This window comes from Hibiscus syriacus, unplaced genomic scaffold, assembly GCF_006381635.1.
Source record: "Hibiscus syriacus cultivar Baekdansim isolate YM2019G1 unplaced genomic scaffold, ASM638163v2 tig00002866_pilon, whole genome shotgun sequence".
Lineage (NCBI taxonomy): Eukaryota > Viridiplantae > Streptophyta > Magnoliopsida > Malvales > Malvaceae > Hibiscus > Hibiscus syriacus.
This window is the reverse complement of record NW_024061950.1, coordinates 100,528-122,806: the sequence shown is the minus strand read 5'-3', so window position 1 is coordinate 122,806 and position 22,279 is coordinate 100,528. Positions and strand designations below refer to the sequence as shown.

The following is a 22,279-nucleotide window of genomic DNA, read 5'->3' as shown; positions in this document are numbered from 1 at the left end:
AACGGTGTTGATGTGGCAGTCCACGATGATTGTTAACGTGGCAGATAACATGACTGATGGGGTAAATTGGTAACTCAAACATGGCAAATGGACGGTCATCTCAGCACCGTGAATTACCATGTCAACACCGTAACGGTCAAACGACGAAAAACGTTGGTCAAAGGGCTACATTGAGTTTATTTTCTGAGTTGGAGGGCTATATTCAGAGAAATATAATGTGATGGTCACATTGATTTTTCTTCTTTAAAAAATACAAGGATCTCTGATGAACTTTTGTCACCAAATTTTAAACCCATGACTTTAATCTTATTTTAAAAATTGAACCTTTAGTCTTATTTTAAAGATCTAACGTTTTATCTCATCAAACAAACTAGTAGTTGATAAAATCGACTAAGAATTTAGATGTAGGGTAAATTATGTGTTTAGTATTTAAACTATCAGTTTTGGTCTGTTTTAATATCTAAACTTCCAATTTTTTTCTCAAATTTATGTCTAACGTTTAGTTTTTGTTTCATTTTAGTACCTCTGATAAAAACTTAACATTAAGTTTTGATTTTTTTTAAAGTTTAGGCACAAAAAATGGACCAAAACTGATAATTTGTGTACTAAACATGTTAAGTTCTTAAATGACATGTACTAAAATGAAAAAAAAAATTTAAGTATGATTTTAAAAAGTTAAAAGTTTAAGCATTAAAACAGACCAAAACTGATAGTTTAAATACTAAACTTGTAGGTTACCTCATAGGTAATATGCAACAGATTTTTAGGTTGTCCCCATTTATGTATGCTTGACCTTAACTTCCAATAACCTGTTATTAATAGATAATTCAATTATATATATAATATGAAAAATCTACAAGAAATATGTATAAAGCGGCTCCCAATTAATTTCTAAAATTATATTTTTTGCTTATTTAAATATATAAGAGGCAGACTTTTATGTTAAAAAATGGTAGAACATATTGAATTTGTCATTGGTAGAATCCAAAGAGAAGGCCGGAGGAAGCGCGCTGGCAATTTGGGACAGTTTTCAAAGACCAAACACAACGTGTGGGGACTTTGTGTTGAGATTACAATGCATATTGTCCGTTAAAAGTGGGGCAAAATATCTGGAAAATTTATATACATTCCGTACCTGCGACTCGACTAAGATATAATTATCTGAAACGAAAATATTATCAAAATATGACATGACATGACATCAGAAAATATTATCATTAGTCATAGTAACAATTATCAAATGTAATTCCTAATCTTTTTTAAGCTTAAGTACCATTGCAACTATTGGCCTCTTTCATTATATTTTAGTTATAAAAAAAACTAAAAACAACTGTTAGAGTTTATGATTCGAATTTTATTTTGGTCTGATCTGAAAAAATTATTGTGCGATTTATTTGGTGAAAGATAAATTAAGATGAACTCAAGGTGGGCACATTTCAATTCTAGAATTTGGATTTCTTTATGTTAGTTGTTAATTTTACTGAAGGTGCTCTCACCCTAAAATTTTATTTGTGCCCACCTATATGAATTTTTTTTGTTATTAATACATATGTAACTCGGTGATAAAGTTTGGGGAGGTCAACTTAAAACTTTAAAAAAAAATAGAAGTTTAAATTAAAATTTTTAAAATTTTTGAAGGGTTTAATTTACATTTTTTCAAAAATATTAGGGTCTAACTAAAATTTTTGAAATTTTGAGAGGCTTAATAAGAAAAATTTTAAATTATGGGAGAGGATTTAATTAAGAATATTAACAAATTTTAAAGTTTAATTTGAATTTTTAAAACTTTTGGGAGACCAAATTAAATTTTTTGAAAAGTTAAGGGTCTAAACTATAAATTTTTAAATTTGGGGGGTCATTACCAGTGGCGAATCTAGAAATTGAAAAATAGGGGTCCAAAATTTTAATACTCTATTTTAAAATTTTTGAGTGTGCAATTTTCTTATTTTTTTATTTTCATTAATAAACTAAATTAAATTTAACACATTTATCAAAATAATGGGTGTGCAATAACTCTCATCGTAGAACCATGTACATCCGCCTCGGCCATTACCCCTAGTAGCCCTATTTATGTTCCGTCACTGTATATACCGACTCTAAAAAATATTTTTAGATTCGTCGCGACTTTCGTAAACTCTCTCGCTTTATTGTTTAATTCAAACTCTAATCGATTTCATGCATGACGATGACTTGGGTCAAGCCTAAATAACAATACATGATAAATCATCACATACAAAATCAATGGATGCATATATAAACTATTAAAAACATGACTTAAAATGATAAGTAATAATATTAAAGTCTTCTCTGTCATCCTATATATGAAGAATCTTCCACCAGTTCAGACATATCAGATATAGTCACAAAAGAAGATGGTTCCTACTGGTTTCAGATTTTGTCCCACGGATGAAGAGCTCATCGAGATCCTGCACCACAAAGCGTCGGGGAACACTGCCACGGGATCGTTCGATTTCATCATCGAAAGAAATCTATACGATCTAGACCCGAAAGATCTCAACTGTAGGACGTTCCCCCCCCCCCCTCATTCTTCATTTTCTCTGGTTTTTCTATGTTGTTTTCTTCATCAGTTGCATGTATGTTACATGGAACCCTAAACCCTAAACTAGAAGCCGATAAATCGAAAATATATACACAGCTCTATAACCGAGTTAAAATTCAGCTAATATACTCTCCACCAATCAGCCAACACTTTCCAAAGATTCAACATAAAAGGACATTTAACGAAAAGGTGATTGCATTTTGTTCAAATTCTGCTAATGTCAAGATAGGAAGTTTTCAAAGGATGGTGGTGACAGTTTGGGTTGCTTAGTTAGTGTATTAGTAGTTCTGGGCTTGCTCTCTTGGTTATGATTGCATTTTGTTCAAATTCTGCTAATGTCAGTTGTTGTGTCGATTCTTGGTCATATGGTTGTTTGGTTGAACCTGGTGGTTGGTTTTTTTTTTCTTTTTGTTCTTGGTGCTGTACTCTTATCCCCTACTTGGGTTAGAGGGGTTTTTTTAATGAGTCATGCATCCCAGAGTCTATCGATTTCAATAAAATTCTTTGCCGATCAAATATATATACACGTGTGTATGTGAAATTTTATATGTTATTTATGCAGGGAATGAGAGTAGCGTTCGATTGAACAAGAACGAGAGGTATTATTATTGCAGAAGGGAGAGTGATTCGAGGGAAGTGATGGGTCGTGGCTGGTGGAAAGCAACGAGTCATGTAAAGGTCATTTTATCGACTAATGGGGACCTGATGGGTTATAAAAGGCCTTTAACTTTCCATAGGTTTAAGGATGATAATCAAAGAAACAGAAAAGCCGCCATTAAAACGGATTGGATCATGCACGAGTACGGCCTTCAATCAGTTCCATCGGTATATTTCTTCTCCCTTCTATATCGGATTTAATAGCGAGTAAAACTCGATTTGATTTAACTTGAATTTCATATAGGATTGGAGACTGTGTAAGATTAAGTACAAAGGAAAAGACAACCTCAAAGAAGTCATGACATCAATGGAGAACACATGCAGAAACAACACAACTCCTCCATTATCAAGTTTCGAAGCCGAAGATGGCGGCGGGGGCAGCAGCAGCAGCTCAATTTCTACGAACATAACTCCCATGCAGCCGGAGTTTGGTTTCCAACAGCTGCCGCCATTAATGCAGCTGCCATTACCTGAAAACGATAACCTTTTTTACGACAATTATTGTTGGCTGAACTCGAACATTGTGCTTAATGATGATGATGATTATGTTCTTGCTGATCAACTCTACACTCTATCAGAGCAACCATTTTCGGACCTTTGGTCATGGGATAGTTGAGTTGCCCCCTTTTATGTACTTATAATAAGCATCGATGCTAGGGTTTCCTGCTGTAAAATCGTATAATTCAGCAGCAATTTAATAATTTGTATGGTAGTTTTATCTCGAGCTCTAATTGATTTGAGATGATGATAATCAGGGCTCATCTTGGTTTTGCCCATGCATATGACTTTTATTTTATAGGGTAAACTACACGTTCAATACATCAACTATCACTTTTGTTCCGTTTTGGTACTCAACTCTTTTCTTTCAAAACTAAATCTAATGTTTAGTTTTGGTTTCATTTTGATCACTCGTCGTTAAAAAATTAACAGAACTACTTGACTTGACAATTTTTATTTTTATTTTTCAATGATGATAATTAGGTGATTAAAACATAACAAAAGTAAAAGTTAGGGTACTAAGAGTGTAGTTTATACTCTATTTTATATAATTGAGCTCCTTCAAAGATTTTATAATTAATATGTAGATATGATGAATCTGTTTTCTCTTTAGTTGTTCCAAGTCAAAGGGATACATACATCATTTAAATTTTAGGTTTAATTAAATCATATATCCCTAAACTCTACCATTCATAGCATTAAACTTTTAAAAGCTTTAATTATAACACTCAACTCTGATTTTAAGTTCATTGTAAGTAATGAGTTGTTAAACCATTAACAATCGGATTATATGTAGATTGATCCCGAAGTGTGCTGATGTGGAACTTTAGTTTGTATATCAATTTTGTCATTAAATATTAAAATGTTTAAATTTTAAGCATTAAACTTTAATTTGTGTATCAATTTAGCTACTACTGGTAAATTGGTGGTCATCATCTATCGTTATTCGAGACAATATCAGTACTAAAACGTTTTCATTTCACTTATCTCTTATCATCGGATTGATTTTTCACGAAACTTACTCAAAATCAATAAAAAATAATCAAAAGATTTGATGCTCTAGTTTGGGGGTTTCTCATATTTGAAGGGTTTGTTATAAAATCTGAAAGGATAAAAGTGTTCTTTCAAGAATATGAATTATATATCTCGAAACCAGTCTCATCAGGCAGTCATCGAAAGATATTAAGCATTAAAACGTCGAATCATTTGATGAATTTTCATCAATTTGGAGTAGGTTTCATGGAAAATTAATTCAAAGATAAAAATATGGGTGAAATGTAAAATATTTTGATATTGATCTTGTCGCGAAAGACGACTACTGACAGATGATAATAGATCGATAGTGGGGAAAGTGATACACAAACTAAAGTTATACAGAATAAAAATCATGTCATCACATCATTAATGATTTATCGGTCCAATGTACATTAAACCCAAAATCAAGTTTCAATATATATAATTGAAGATTTTGAAAGTTTAATAGTATGAATAATACATCACTTAAATTTCATTGATATCTAACATAGTTAACCATAAATTTTAAATAAAAATTGTACAAAGCTATACGAGCATCCCTAACGATGAGCACCACATAATATCATTAATTTAAGTTATAAAAATTTAAAATTCTAAACAATTCAACGTATAATTATAAAATTAAAAATCTAAAGGTAAATTATTCAAACAAGGAAAAATATTTAGGGTTTTTTAATTTTTGGGTTGATACTTGATCCAATTATTGTTAAAAAAGATTATGAAAAATAATTTAATTAATATTTTATTTTAAATATTTTAATTTTTTTTAACTAATTTATAATTATACGTTGAGCCGTTTAAAATTTTAAATTTTTATAAATTTAAATTAATGATGTTCAACGGTATTCATCTTAGTGGTACTCAACTGTATTCATCCAATTTTAAACTGTGAGTAGAAAAGTCACAAGGTTCATAGTTAAAATTGTGAAACAAAATCACAAAAAAATCTGAAATTGTCAGAAAGAATCTACCGTTTAATATTACCAAAATCTTTGAACTTAGAAAAAGAAAAATAGAACTTGACCTTATAACATTAGCAACATAAATGTGATGCAAACATGACCATAACATCACTATTGAAGATACTATTTGATTTTTGAAAATCTAGTTTAGATCTTAGTAATTTATATAAAATATATTCGTACACTTTTATAATTAAATTTATATAAAAATATTGGGTAAAATACACAAATGGTCCTCGACTACAGGATATTACTTTATTAAGTTCCTTGACTATTATAAGTTACAAAATGGCCACCCGATTATTCATTATGTTCCGAACTCGTCATTTTCATTAAAAATTTGCGGTTGTCTAAGCTAGACGTTAATATGATGACTGTGATATGATAGTCGGTTGAGATTTTGGGATAATATTTTATAATGTCACAATCAGCAGGTTAAAGTTCAGCACAGAATACCGTTAATTTTTTAACATAAAATGATGACTTTGGAACATAATGAATAGTTGGGTGACCATTTTGTAACTTTTAATAGTCGAGAGACTTAACAAAGCAACATTAATTGGACGAGTCTGTCACGTTCGACGAGCATTATTAAACACCACTATTGATGAGCATCACTAAGCACCATTAATTTGATTTATAAAAATTTAAAATTCTAAAGAATTCAACGTAAAATTATAAATTAGTTAAAATTTTAAAGATAAATTATTTAAAATAAAATAGTAATTACATTATTTTCTATAATCTTTTTTTAACAATAATTAGATCAAATACCAACCCCTAAATTAAAAAACTATAAATATTTTTCTTGATTAAATAATTTACCTTTAGATTTTTAATTAATTTATAATTATACGTTGACTCCTTTAAAATTTTAAATTTTTATAAATTAAATCAATGGTGTTGAGCGGTGCTTATCATTAGTAGTGCTCATCGAGCGTCGTAGAATTTTTCAAAATAAATTTCTTTTTCTAATTAATTATATTAGAATTAGATTTTAATATCTAAAACATGAAAAGAGGGGAAAATGGTGGCGTGCTGGTAAATAGGTGTGAAAAAAGACAGTTTCCAAAGACCAAACAAGTGTGGGGACTTGGCGTTGAGATGTTGTCTGTTAAATAGGGGGGAAATATCCAAATGAGATCATTTATATAAACTCCTACGTGTTTGTCACTCGCTTAAATATAATTATTTTAAATGAAAAAAATAATTAAAATAGAGAAAATCGCCTCAGTGACCAAAAAAAAGTTATAATATACGATTTTAACCAACTTTTTTTGGATTTGCCAAAATGACCAACAAAATCGCAACGCGAAATAAAAATCGCAACGCGATCCCCAGAATCGCAAATCAGTTTCCAAAATCGCAACGCGATTCTTGAAAATCGCGATGCGATAGTACAAATTCGCATTGCGATTTTCAATAATCGCAACGCGAATATGAAAATCGCAACGCGAACACATAAATCGCAACGCGTATCCGTAAATCGCAACGTGTATCCGTAAATCGCAACGCGTATGGGTAAATCGCAATGCGTATCCGTATATCGCAACGCGTATCCGTAAATCGCAACGATAATACATAAAATCGCAACGCGTATCCGTAAATCGCAACGCGATATTTAAAGCGCCATTATAATCGCTACGCGTATTTTATTTTCAAATTACAAAAAGAATATTAAGACAAAATCCCGTAATCGCAACTCATAACCTAAAACCTAAAATCACAACTCAGTCCCATCTCCATCTCTCACTCTCTACGGCGAAGAAATCCGTCCCCATCTCCGAAGATTTCCGTCCCCATCTCCGGCGAAATCCCTCACAACCATTCACGGTCAGAAATCCCTCACAATATTCAGAAATGGAAAATCAACCTCCGAGGGTTAGTTTTTTTAATTATTTTTATTTTGAAATGTTTGCATTATTGTAGGTTTTTCATATTGAAACTGATGATAAGTTTACTGGTCATTTCAATAATAGATTAACCATTTCACTTAGATTTCATTTCGCGTTACGATTCTGTCGTTGCGATTTTCATTTCGCGTTGCTATTCTCTCGTTGCGATTTTCAAGTTAGTATTTGTCTTTGTCTTTGTTCTGTCTTTTGGTTGAAGTAATGCAATCCATTCAAGTTTCAATTTGCAGAAGAGTCGCAACGAGATAAATGAAAATCGCAACGAGAGAATGACTGTCGCAACGAGAGAATCGCAACGCGAAATGAAAATCGCAACGAGAGAATCGCAACGCGAAACCAAAATCGCATTGCGATTTTCATTTCGCGTTGCGATTCTCTCGTTGCGATTTTCATTTCGCGTTGCGATTCTCTCGTTGCGATTGTCATCTCGCGTTGCGATTCTCTCGTTGCGATTTTCATTTCAACCAAAAGACAAAACAGTGTTGCAAATTTTAGTTTCAAGAATAAACTACTACTTTTTATGTTTATTGTTTTTGGTATATCTTCACAGTGTAGTTTTTGGTATATCTAACTTGGTATGTTTATTGTTTTTGTAGAAATTTTTTTCGGCTCAATTGACCTTGAGAAATAAAGTCAGCCTGGCCACTACAATTGCAAAGAAGCTTTCACCTGCTCAAAGACAATTGTTTGAGGAAACCTGCTTCGGGCCATGGCTGAGAGTACAGCATCCGGGTGGAGATGCTAATTTGACCCATTTGTGGCTTCAGACCATGACATCAAATCTACCCGACAGTATACAACGTGGTGAGGAAGAGATATGGTTTCATTTTCCACCAGCGTATACTTGCTTTGGGCGGAAGGAGTTCTGCTTAATCACTGGTCTACGATTCGGACACGATGATGTAGGCCGGTACACTCGTCATATCGCCCGCCCATCATGGTTATCCCGGGTTTTTCCGGATGAGTCAATGGAGAAGCCGAACCTACATGTCGACGACCTGAAGAAATTATTTAATAAGAAAGCTGGTTTCACTCGGATGGAAGACGTCGATGTTATCCGAGTATGCCTTCTACTACTTGTGTATGCCGGCTTTTTAGGCAGAGAGGCCAGACAACCTATTCATCGGGAGCTAATAATATTGGTAGAGGACCTGAATGCATGGAATCTGTTTCCGTGGGGTTCGTATATATGGAAAGCTACCTGGACTAAGTTGTCGTCTGCCTTTGATGACCGCAAAAGTTTGCGGGGCGATGGGTCCAAATACACTTTGTCAGGCTTTGTTTGGGCCTTTAAGGTAAGAATTTCTATATAATGTTTCTAAAATTATAATTAATTATTTAACAATTACTAATTTTGTTATTATATTGTTTGTAGATTTGGATATTCGAGGCTTTCCCCAGCATGCGTACATATGCAATAAAAACGTCAAATGATATTCCCAGGGCTATTTCCTGGAAGAGGAAAACTCTGTTGGATTGGGAAGACTTAATACCATATGCCACAATAAATAATGTAAGTTAACACAAATACTTTCATATAATATAAACAAGTTATTAATAGTAGACGTTTAACTTTGTTTGAGTTTTTATATTTTAGGAGGCCAACATTCCATTACAAAGACTGTCACCCACGGAGGAAGAGCTTGCCACTGATTGGTGGCAAGCTAGTCAGAGTTTTTTTGATGGCACGGATGATGAGCAGCATCCACTTCCTCCAATTCGAGAGCCATCACCTCACCTAGAGCCATCACCCGATCGTGACGACTATACACCTCTAGAACGAGAGCCATCACCTATCCCGTCACATCATCGAGCCTCTTCTCCACCATCACCTCATGATAGGCGACCGGCAAAGATGCCACGACTCCTATCTCCCTGTTCTCCACCTCCACCTCAACGGGATGAGTCAAGGGAGTTACGTGATGAGGTCAATGCCTTGCGTGAGGAGATCGGTACTCTACGCGATAACGATGGTGCATGGCGTGTGAGGTGTCAACTTTACGTGGTGAGGTTGCCGCTCTACGTGAGATGATAGTATCGTTGCAGAATGAGGTTCATACTCTACGCAACGAGGTAAGTTTAAGATTTTCCATATTTAACTTAATGATAAATTTACTCGTAATTTCACTTAGATTAGCCATTTCACTTAGATTGCTTAGTAAATTTATTCGGTTGCTGCCAATTCTGCTAAACTGTGTATTCTTTAACACTGTGAAATAGTATTTGTCTTTGTTTTGTCTTTTGGTTGAAAGTAAATTTGTTCGGTTGCTGCCAATTCTGCTAAACTGTGTATTCTTTAACACTGTGAAATATATTTGTCTTTGTTTTGTCTTTTGGTTGAAAGTAAATTTGTTCGGTTGCTGCCAATTCTGCTAAACTGTGTATTCTTTAACACTGTGAAATATATTTGTCTTTGTTTTGTCTTTTGGTTGAAAGTAAATTTGTTCGGTTGCTGCCAATTCTGCTAAACTGTGTATTCTTTAACACTGTGAAATATATTTGTCTTTGTTTTGTCTTTTGGTTGAAAGTAAATTTGTTCGGTTGCTGCCAATTCTGCTAAACTGTGTATTCTTTAACACTGTGAAATAGTATTTGTCTTTGTTTTGTCTTTTGGTTGAAAGTAAATTTATCCATTCAAGTTTCAATTTGCAGAAGAATAAATAGTTTACTTTCGCAACACGAAACTTAAAATCGCAACGCGAAACCAAAATCGCAACGCGAAATGAAAATCGCAACGACAGAATCGCAACGCGAAACCAAAATCGCATTGCGATTTTCATTTCGCGTTGCGATTCTTTCGTTTCGATTTTCATTTCGCATTGCGATTCTGTCGTTGCGATTTTCATTTCGCGTTGCGATTTTGGTTTCGCGTTGCGATTTTAAGTTTCGTGTTGCGAAAGTAAACTATTTCTTCTTCTGCAAATTGAAACTTGAATGGATAAATTTACTTCAACCAATAGACAAAACAAATACTAACTTCAGGGTATTAGTTTGAAACATATTTTTCTTTGTTATCTGATGCATTTTGTGAACTATGATAGAATAATGACTTGGGTGAATACAATGCAAGTTTGAAACATATTTGTCTTTGTTTTCACTGTTTAAATATCATGTCTGTTTATTTACTGATTTTTGTATTTAATTATTTAGCGGCCCGATAGAGTGGATGCTTTACGTCGGGTTATGCTTGCACGACGGAGTTCACGCATCAGACAGCGTGCACGTGCTATTAAGTCTCCGTACACCCCAATAGTGCGAAGACACCGCAAGAAGAAGCCCGACTCGCCTGTCATCCCTCAAGAGTCCACTCCTATCGTTGAAGAGGCCCCCCATATCATTCCTCGAGAGTCCCCTCCCACCGTTCAAGAGGCCACTGTCATCATTGAAGAGGTCCCTCCCACCATTCAAGAGCCCGATTCACATGGCGTCATATGTAGGCTTCTTGAGAAACCCTCTGTCGTGCCGGACATGATGGATTCAAGTTGGCTCTCGTATGAGTTACATGCCAGTACCATACCGGTATCTGAAGAGGAGAGGGAACAACTACCGGACACAATTTTGGATAACACCCTTTGGGCTAAGACCGCAGTTGATTTTTATCTACATGAGCGGAGCAAGGGGTGTTTCACTGACATATGCAAGCTCACCGATGATATCTTTTTGTTGCTTGAACGGCCTTGGTGGGGCGTATTATTAGGGGTCGAAGACAATGGCTATTTCGATGGGGGGGTAAGTCTTATATTTTTCTTATATTTCAATTTGATTAATTTTTTTTTTAAATTTATGTAAGTCACTAATATATGTCTTTTTTTGTAAAACAGCATATCGATGCGTGGGTGACACGTCTTCTAATAATAAGAAAACTTAAGAAAAATAAAAATATACGATATACAATAATGCCGACGTCTTTTCACGCCGTTCACTTGAAGAATGCACGAGATGAATCATTTGATTTGGGCAATGGACAAGCTAAACTTTATCCTGCATGGTGGGAGGTCGATAAGGTTAGTATTTATTTTAGATTGAGTTTAAAGGTTTTATGAAATAAGTGCGCAAATGAATGAATTATTACTTATGATTGCAGGTGTTTATCCCTGTTTTGGAACGTAAACATTGGATTCTCGTCGAGCTTCAGCTCCCATCCCTTAAGACAATAGTGTATGACAGCATGATAAATTACATATCATTGGCTGATTTAAGAGATGTTATTAAGGGATGGAGCTCTCATTTGGCTAAATTCTTGGATGCGATCAATTATTGGACTCGTTCTGGAAACAAGAAGCCAAAGAAGCTCAATATTACAGTTATTAGAGACGAGACCGCGCCACAACAAACGAGCGGAGCCAGAGGAGATTGTGGTCCTCTCGTATGCTTGGCGTTGGAGCGTTTGACGACGGGAAGCATCAAGTATCTACCTCCCACCGATAGAGATAAAGCTGCAGTAGGCTTGTGGTTTCGGCATTATATGGCTAAATCGATATATACGAGACGCTGCCTACCTGCATCCGCGTTATAAAAATGTCCATAAACAATTGGTAAGTTTATATACTTTTGGTTTGAAAATGTTTGGTTAAGTAACTAGAATTCAATAATTTGTAGAAAGTGTTGTCTGAACAAATGTTTGGTTTCTGCAGGTTAATCTCAGAAGTGAACTGCGTGAAAATGATGTCGAGCTGCAAAAGTTGATTCAATAGTTTAATTGATTGTTTTTTGATTGTTTAATTGATTTGTAAAAGTTGATTCAATAGTAGATGATCGGAAATAAGAATTATTGCTTATTTTTTGATTGTTTAATTGATTTGTAAAAGATGATTTGTAAAAGTTGATTTGTGTAATTGATGCGAACATAATTCTTATTTGTGCTTGTTTAATTGATTGAAATGTAATGGTTGATTTTGTTGATTTCAATCTGCATTATGTTGAAGGCAAAAATGACTATCGCAATGCGAAATGAAAATCGCAACGAGAGAATCGCAATGCGAAATGAAAATCGCAATGCGGAAATGAAAATCGCAATGCGTTTATAATTTCGCATTGCGATTATCTCGTTGCGATTTTCATTTCGCATTGCGATTTTCATTTCGCATTGCGATTCTTTCGTTGCGATTTTCATTTCGCATTGCGATTTCCATTTCGCATTGCGATTTTCATTTCGCATTGCGATTTTCATTTCGCATTGCGATTCTCTCGTTGCGATTTTCATTTCGCATTGCGATTTTCATTTCGCATTGCGATTCTCTCGTTGCGATTTTCATTTCCGCATTGCGATTTTCATGTTGGGATTTTCATTTCGCGTTGCGATTGTATTTTCCGTGTTGCGATAGTCAAATGCATGCCTAATAGTGATAACAACTGAATAACAAGAGTTGGTTAAGTCAAAATGGTTGGCCTGAGTCATTAATTCAACTGAAAATGTTAAAAGTTCACACATAAAATCCACATAATACAACGTTTGCATTTAAAAATCACCTAAGTTAACAGTCTCAAAAGGTGAAGCCAATCGTGATTGGGATTTTAAAGATGATTGCCTTTTGCTTGACACCATATGAGCTTTGGATTTTGATGAGGATCCATATTTTGGTAGAGGAAAAGATGATTTTGATGGCACTGGTGATCCACATGTCAACCTTGTATGACCACTTTCCTTGCACCGACTACATGTCGATCTCTTCTTCTCTTCACCCTTAGACGGTATACGATCGTGACTTTTTGGTCGGCCAGGTAGCCTTCTGTCCATGGCTGGTGGCAAAACTGTTTGTAAGTCATCTGGTATGTCCCACTCAGAAGGATGTGGAATAGGGTAGACAATCTCGGCATAAGTCTGTCGATAAACTTCTGTAGTGTAGCAATCCATAGCGTATGCGCTTGAATCGTCTTGGTTTAAATGAAGAGCAACTTTTATAACATGGCCACACGGATAACCAGATGTTTGCCATTTCATACAACTACACGTCTTTGCATTTAGATCGACTAGCCCATTTAAGTTATTATCCAGTACTTGAAACAAAGTGTTTGAACATGGTTCAACTCTCCATGACGTTGACTTCACAACACGTTTCGTTATCTTTTTTTCAGTCCATGGTGTAACACGATGTTCCAATGTTCCTGTAAATTTAAATAAACAATACTTAGTAAAATATATAAATATGATAAGTTACGAATTCAAAGAAATAATACCTGCATGGTTTCTTTTCTTGTAGTACCACTGTTGAATAGAGGCTCGAAAAAACTCCATTAACATAGTAATGGGTAATTTCCGGGAATGACGACTTAGAGCGTTGATTGATTCTGCACTATTAGACGTCATGAAACCATATCTTGCTCCAAGTTGATGTACTCTTGACCATCTTTCAAACCCGACATCTTCTAGTGTTTGAGCACACTGAGGCAAAACACGTCTTAAACAATTTATATGCTTATTGAAATCCACTTCCCGATAAGCTTTTACAGCCTTCCAGTATGTCCATTTGTGCTTTTTTATACCAGCAGACCTTGATTTTAGATTTCTATACAAATGAACACCACAAAGTCCATGAAAAGCATCTGGGAAACACCTTCTAACAGCGTTGTCAATTGAGTTTGCCCTATCGGATATGATTGTCAGATTGCTAATAGGACCTATGCAATCCCTAAGATGCCCCATAAACCATGTCCATGAATCAGAGGTTTCAGATTTGCCAACCCCGTAAGCTATTGGCAATATCCCATTGTTAGCATCCATGGCTACTGCTAATAAGTTTACTCCAAGGTATCGACCTTTCAAATGTGCTCCGTCAACTATAATAACTGGGCGCATGCAAGTAATAAACGAACGAATCTACAAAATAATATACACAAGAAATATAATCATTTAAATGTGAAATGCATGTAACTAACAAAAATGAGTCAACAAAATTATATTGATTTACTAACCGTAGCACCAATGGCGATAAACAGCAACTCAAAGCGTCCATCTCTATCTGTTTTGATATGAGTTACCGACCCAGGATTTTTCAGCTTTAAATTGTGACAATAAGCCGGCAGTTGGGCAAACGATGCTTCTGGCGACCCCCTCAACAATTCCAAGGCATAACATTTGGCTCTCCAAGCTTGAGAATGATATACTAATCTTGAACCGAGCATTCATGTCAGTCATAATTCATGTCCCGATATACCCTGCCATTCAAAAACATTAACTCAGCCAGAAAACCACCCAACACCTTTTTGTTTGCCTGTCTATGGTGAGGAAAAACGAGGGTTCTTGAACATGTATGTTTATCAATAAAAGTCCTAACTTGAAACATTTTGCAATCTTTTATTCTCTTTGCAATCATACGCCACGTACAGTTTTTGTCAATCATACACCTTGTTTCGAAACGATCTTTGCTTGATTTGTTAACTTTTAGTTGATAGCCATCTTCCACACATTTTGTATACAAAGCTATCTTCAAGTCTTCCTTTGTATCAAAACAATCATCTTTCTTGACACGAATAACTTTTGTGTAACAATCAACTGCTTTCTTTGCCAACTCTTCTTCCGGTAACTGAAGTAATTCTGGCATATTCCAGTTATACTCCCGTGGCATTTTCTTTTCTTCGGGGACTTTTTCTTCTTCTTTTTCTTCTTCAGGATTATATGAATTACAGAATGGATGTTCAACATGTTCATTCACAGTCGTAACTTCCTCCTCATTATCATCAACAACATCTTCCTCGGCAACGGGTGTTTCATCATCAAAATTCGGGTATTGACCAATATTAAAATCATTACACACATGGTCTGTTTCTTCTTCTGAAACATCATCAAAATCCGTGTATTGACCAATATCAAAGTCCGGATATTGACCAAGACCAAATTTCGAATACTGACTAGTACTCACAATTTTTTCTGTTGGCTCATCATCGTCTAACTGGTCAATACGAAAACCGGAATTTGGTGCTGAAAGTTGATTGGGATTTGGATTAGAGAAAGGTTGTGGGTTTTGAGAAAAACTTAGTTGATTACTACCCGCTACTGACCCAACAATACTACTAGGTTCAACAACATACAATGTAACATCATCTTGTGAAACACTAATGTAAGCAATGAATCGTTCAACATCTTCATTGTCGGTTAACAAATAAACTTTACCATTTCTCTGATAAGATAGCCTAAATCCACTTAGGGGCTCTAAATTCAATTTATTTGAAACACGTAGCATTAGAGTTTCATAAGTTAACTTTTGTAAAGACAATTTTAGTTGAAGATTCATGGGTAAAGGCATATATTGTAAAACACCATGAACATTATCCCATGACCCTCCAAAACACAAATCTATCCAAACATGATCAGATGATTTCATGGTTGTAAATTAATTTACTAAACAGACGAGCTGCGAAACTAAAACCTGTTGCCGGATTGGGAAGGATGTCGTTGGATATAGGAACGGATGTCGCCGGAGAGAGTGATAGATGGAGATGGAATGAGTTGCGATTTAGGGATTTAGTTTATGATTTCAGTGTTATATACCCAAAATTTCAGTGTTGTGATTTACAGATTCTCGTTGCGATTTACGGATTATCGTTGCGATTTACAGATTCTCGTTGCGATTTACGGATTATCGTTGCGATTTACGGATACGCGTTGCGATTTACGGATTATCGTTGCGATTTACGGATACGCGTTGCGATTTACGGATACGCATTGCGATTTACGGATACGCGTTGCGATTTACGGATACACGTTGCGATTTACGGATACGCGTTGCGATTTTATGTATTATCGTTGCGATTTACGGATACGCGTTGCGATATACGGATACGCATTGCGATTTACCCATACGCGTTGCGATTTACGGATACACGTTGCGTTTTACGGATACGCGTTGCGATTTATGTGTTCGCGTTGCGATTTTCATATTCGCGTTGCGATTATTGAAAATCGCAATGCGAATTTGTACTATCGCATCGCGATTTTCAAGAATCGCGTTGCGATTTTGGAAACTGATTTGCGATTCTGGGGATCGCGTTGCGATTTTTATTTCGCGTTGCGATTTTGTTGGTCATTTTGGCAAATCCAAAAAAAGTTGGTTAAAATCGTATATTATAACTTTTTTTTGGTCACTGAGGCGATTTTCTCATTAAAATATGGTATGACATCAAAAAGTAATATGACGAGTATCGATGAGTATCACTATCGATGAACATTATTAGTTTAATTTATAAAACTTTAAAATTATAAAGTAGTCAACTAGTAATTATAAATTAGTTAAAAATTTAAATGTAAATTATTTAAAATAAAATATTAATTATATTATTTTTATAATCTTATTTTAAATAATAATTAGATCAAATATTAACCCTTAAATTTAAAAATTCCTAAATTCTTTTTTTCTTCTTTGACGTGGCAACGGTGACAGCGATAACGATGACAACAACAGTGACGGTGACGATAATAGTGACGATGATAGCGGTAGCAGCGACAATGACGGCAGTGGCAATGACAATAGTAATAGTGGTGGCACGACAATGACAATAGCGACAGTAGCAGTGGCGACTGCGACAGCGGGTCCAAAGCATAAAAAAAGAATTTAGGATTTTTTTAATTTAGGGGTTAATATTTGATCTAATTATTATTTAAAATAAGATTATACAAAATAATGTACTTAATATTTATTTTAAATAATTTAATTTTTAACTAATTTATAATTACATGTTGAGTATTTTATAATTTTAAAGTTTATAAATTAAATTAATAATGTTCATCGTTAATGATGTTCATTGATGCTTGTCGAACATGGCAGAATCATCATGTGATTTATAATTTAAATATACGAATGTATAGAAATTTAATTAATTATATGTATAATACAAGAAAAATAAAATGAATATTAAAAGATAAATAATAAAACTATAATTTGTCATCCATCCTACTAACAACTATCAAATGTAATCCTTAGTCCTTTTGGGCCTAAAGCTGTCATGCCTCGTATTTGGGCCACTAAATATATCAAAACTAAAGTAACTAGTCCAATTTTAATCCAATTGGATTAAATTGAATCGATTCCAAATTCACAATTTTTAAAAAAAATAATTTGGATGGTTAAATTATTTGAATCTAAGATGTTTAGATTCGAACTGAATTAATAAGGTTATTTTTTTTAAAATTTGAGTTCGAATTAGATCGTATTCGGATTTAAGATGAAAATTTATGGTCCATCATAGGATAATACTACAATTTCTCTGTATATATTTAGAGATAATTACTAAAATATCTTTTTTATATTTTTTTCAATTAATTTTTTATTTTATTAAATTTAAAAGAGAGAAAATAATATATTTATGTTAAGTTGAGTCTTGGTCGAATTGGGCGGAACAAGTTTTTAACCCATTCACCCAAAAAATCGATTTGAGTTTGAATAGGGTGGAATGTCACCAAACCTCGAGTTGGGTCGGAGTCATGTGAAAACCTTCTATTTTTTCATCAAAGTCGGGTAATAAAAAATTTAACCCGACACATGTTCATCCTTAATCTTGACTCCCTCTAAATGATAAGATTTTAAATTTAGTCCTTTAAGACGTAAAGTTTGTACTACAATCACCTAAAGTGATAGAATTTTAATTTAATCCTTTAAAATTATATAATTAAAAGTCATAGACATAATAAAATTATGAGTAAATTATGCGTTTAGTACCTAAGCTATAAGTTTTTGTCTGTTTTAGTACCTAAACTTTCATTTTTTAAAGCATACCTAAAATTTAGTTTTTGTTTCATTCCAGTATACTGTCGTTAAAAACTTTAGTTTTTGTTTCATTTTAGTACCTCTGTTCAAAATTTAACGTTAAGTTTAGGAAAAAAATTTGAAAGTTTAGGTACTAAAACGGATAAAAATTGATAGTTTAAGTACTAAACGCATTAAGTTTTTAATGGTGGGTGCTAAAATGAAATACAAACTAAACGTTAGGCATGCTTTTAAAAAATTTAAAGTTTAAATACTAAGACAGATCAAAACTGATAGTTTATGTATTAAATGTGTAGTTTAACCTTTTAAAAATTTATGATTTTATTTTTAACTCCTAAAAGTAATTTAATCATGCCGCTAAAACTGGTAACTTTTTAGGTTGATTGAGATGTGGTAATGAGTTGATTTCTTGAATGGATTATTTCCCATTTTGGTAGAGGATGGAGTTAGTTTCCAAGTAAACTATACATGAATGTCTCCAAATGCAGGTCATGTAATTAGGGGAGTTGATTGAAATGCGGGTACCCGATTATTAAAAAGATTTGGCCTAGACCCGACCCAACTACCCGAGAAAAATCACGATCCAGGTGCCTGGCCCATTCGGATAATATTAAAAAAAAAATTACCTAATTTTTTTTTTAAATCCAGGTCGACGGGTCAACAAGACTGGATATTTTTTAACACCCCCTACATGTAACCACAATCGTTGATACATTGTAGTGAACATTAACTAATACATATCGATTTAACCGATTGAACCAACAATTAATTTAACCAGTTTGATTGATTTTAAAAATTAAACATTTGACAATAAACGCTCAAATATTTTATCATCTCTGGTGTTCGAATATGAAATCTCTAAAAATAACAATTATTTTTTTAATTGAAATATTTGTATACTTATATATCCGTAATTAAACACGTGTCATTACTAGCATTAATGGTATAAAGTTGAAAGAAGGGGTGGGGTTCTAAAGAGTTAAGTGCTGTCTCAACCACCCCAAATATAGAAGTTGTCTCAAAAACTCATCCTTTTTGTCCCAACTGCCTTCTTTGTTAGGTCCGATGTCATGCTATCAATGCCATGTTCCACGTCTCATTATATTGAAATAATAACAGTTGTTGTATTGACATTGAAATATCATTATAAAATCTAAAACTTAAGGGTCTTAATTTTTAAAAAATTCAATTAGATCCTTAATTTATGTGTACTAAATTGAATCTTCATACTGTTATATGACATATGATACTAATTGATCTGAAAATCGTTAAATGTAACCATCAACATTGGTCAAAGGTGTGATTGATGAAGCTTAGAAGTATAGCGGTTTAATTGTATGTAAAAAAAAATCTAGGAACTTAATTGATTTTTTTCAAAAGTTTGATAGAGTTTTACACCTAAAAAATTAAGGGTAAATTATGAATTTAATACTTAAACTATCAGTTTTGATCCATTTTAGTACCTAAATTTTTACTTTTTTCAAAATCATACCTAATTTTATTTTCCATTTCATTTTAGTATCCCGCCATAAAAATCTTAATGTGTTTAGTACCTAAACTATCAGTTTTGGTCCATTTTATACCTAAACATTCAAAATTTTTTCAAAATTTAATGTTAAATTTTAAACAGGGTACTAAAAATGAAACAAAAACTAAAATTTTAAAGGCGGGTACTAAAATGAAACAAAAATTAAACTTTAGGTATGCTTTTGAAAAAATTGAAAGTTTACATATTGAATCAAACTAAAAATGATAGTTTAGATACTAAATACGTAGTTTACCCAATAATTAAATATCATTCGTCATCTTTGAGTCAACATCATATTACAAATTTGGTACAATTTCAAGCCCAGTAGCCCACAAAACCAAACTTTCTATGTGAAGTTCTTTTTTAAAATCCCTGCAAGATAACTAACCTGCTTCTCTTAGGGGTAGATTCCCAGGAGCTAAAGAAAAGAAAAGAAAATGTCTTCAGCTGTTGTAGGAACTTTCTCGGCATCCAAACAAATCGGGTTCAAAGAAAAAGATGAGAAGAACAAGAAGTTAGTTGATGATGATGTCGAAGCTAACAACAATGGTGATGATGAACACAATGATGATGATGATGATGATAGCAAGGTGAAATCCGACAAGGAATTGGATCTTGGCCCTCAGTTTTCTCTCAAAGAACAGCTTGAAAAGGACAAGGTAGACATATCTACTTGCATGAAAAACATTTTCTTCTCTAATTTTCCAGGAAAATCAAGCCCGGATTCCGGGAAAACTCAACCATGAGATGTTTTTCTATTCTCTAGGATGACGAGAGTTTGAGAAGATGGAAAGAACAACTTCTCGGTAGTGTCGATATGTCCTCGGTCGTCGGAGGTATACCTTAATCCGACCACTTCGATTTCAGTCTTCTTATAATTCGTATTCGATATTTATGTTCTGATGTCCGAATGTTCTAATGCAGAGAGTAAAGAGCCCGAGGTTACGATATTAAGCCTATCGATCCTATGTCCGGGGCGACCGGACATATTGTTATCGATTCCGTTCGCTTCGAAGCCTAAGAGCTCTCTGTTTATGCTAAAAGAAGGAAGCAAATATCGCCTCAAATTCACCTTCAACGTCTCCAACAACATCGTCTCCGGTCTCAAATACACCAACACTGTCTGGAAAACCGGCGTTCGAGGTACCTAAATAAGAAAACGAATCAAATCAAATCCGGGTTTAAACTCTTTTATCTTTGTAGAAAAATCGAGTCGGATTCGGGTCTGATACGATTTGTACTTGTAACAATTTGGCAGTGGACAACACAAAGCTAATGTTGGGGACGTTTAGCCCACAAAAGGAGCCTTACACATATGAATTGGAAGAAGAAACCACTCCTTCTGGCATGTTCGCTAGAGGCTCCTACTCTGCAAGAACCAAGGTAAATTATATTTAGGTCAAAATACACTTCGAGTCCCTGTTCTTTTCAAATATTTGTACTTTAGTTCCTCTATTTCTTAATTGTAGAAATTAAGATTTTTCGTTTGTTTATGCAGTTTGTTGATGATGATGGCAAAGTGTATTTGGACGTGAGTTATCACTTTGAAATCCAGAAGAACTGGCCTTCACGTTCTTGAAAACACTTTATCTATATGAAAATAAAAAAATTAAAAAAATACAATTAATCCTTTTTTTTATTTTATTTGTGCTTGATGTTTGTATTTTTTAAAAAAAATATTACCATCTCCCCCCTGTAGATTTTGTTTTATATTATTATTACTATTATTTTATGTTTGATTGCCTATCTGTCTACATATCACTTACACATTCTCTTTATTATAAAAAAATAATAATGTGATGATCACTGCACACATTTTTATACAATATCATATTTACATTTACGGTAAAGTATACAAATGATCCCTTGACTATAGAGTATTGTTTTATTAAGTCATTCGACTATTAAAAGTTACAAAATGATCATTCGACTATAGAGTGTTGCTTTGTTGAGTTCTTCGCCTCTTAAAAGTTGCAACATGGGCACTCGACTATTCATTATGTTCCAAACTTGTCATTCTGAGCTGAACGTTAACATACTGACCTTGATATAATAAAATTTGATCTCAAAATCACAAATGACTATCATATCTCAGTCATCATGTTAAAGTCCAACTTAGACAACCGTCAATTTTTAAAGGAATAGGACGAGTTTGGAACAAAAAGAATAATTGAGTGATCATTTTGAAACTTTTAATAGTAAATTGACCTAACAAATGTACATTCTATAGTCGGAGGACCATCTTATAATTTTTAGTAGTTGAGGGACTTAATAAAGTAATACTTTATAGTAGGGGACCATTTGTACACTCTACCCTTATATTTAAAAGTTTAATATATATTAAATTTATTTGTATAAAATATAATACCATTAGATGAATATCGGATCCATAGATGATTAAAATATATTAATTTGATGAGTTTTAA

At 33.7% G+C, this 22,279-nt stretch overlaps 2 protein-coding genes across 3 annotated transcripts; both read left to right on the top strand.

Annotated features, from left to right (window-relative positions):
• Window positions 1-2,368: 2,368 nt before the first annotated feature.
• LOC120160677 (NAC domain-containing protein 83-like) lies at window positions 2,369-3,627 on the top strand. The gene is made up of 4 exons (XM_039171035.1): window positions 2,369-2,520; window positions 3,123-3,385; window positions 3,462-3,512; window positions 3,577-3,627. Exons 1-4 carry the CDS (start codon window positions 2,373-2,375, stop codon window positions 3,625-3,627), a joined length of 513 nt encoding a protein of 170 aa, XP_039026966.1. The 5' UTR covers window positions 2,369-2,372.
• Window positions 3,628-20,245: 16,618 nt separating this feature from the next.
• LOC120160811 (rho GDP-dissociation inhibitor 1-like) lies at window positions 20,246-21,457 on the top strand. 2 transcript variants are annotated; one of them, XM_039171148.1, is made up of 5 exons: window positions 20,246-20,512; window positions 20,620-20,686; window positions 20,778-20,996; window positions 21,112-21,236; window positions 21,352-21,457. In XM_039171148.1, the coding sequence occupies exons 1-5, from the start codon at window positions 20,291-20,293 to the stop codon at window positions 21,430-21,432; spliced, it is 714 nt and encodes a 237-aa protein (XP_039027079.1). In that variant the 5' UTR covers window positions 20,246-20,290; the 3' UTR covers window positions 21,433-21,457. The 2 variants fall into 2 exon arrangements, with proteins under 2 accessions (XP_039027079.1, XP_039027077.1); XM_039171146.1 differs by having other exon boundaries at window positions 20,620-20,689.
• The last annotated feature ends 822 nt before the right edge of the window (window positions 21,458-22,279 follow it).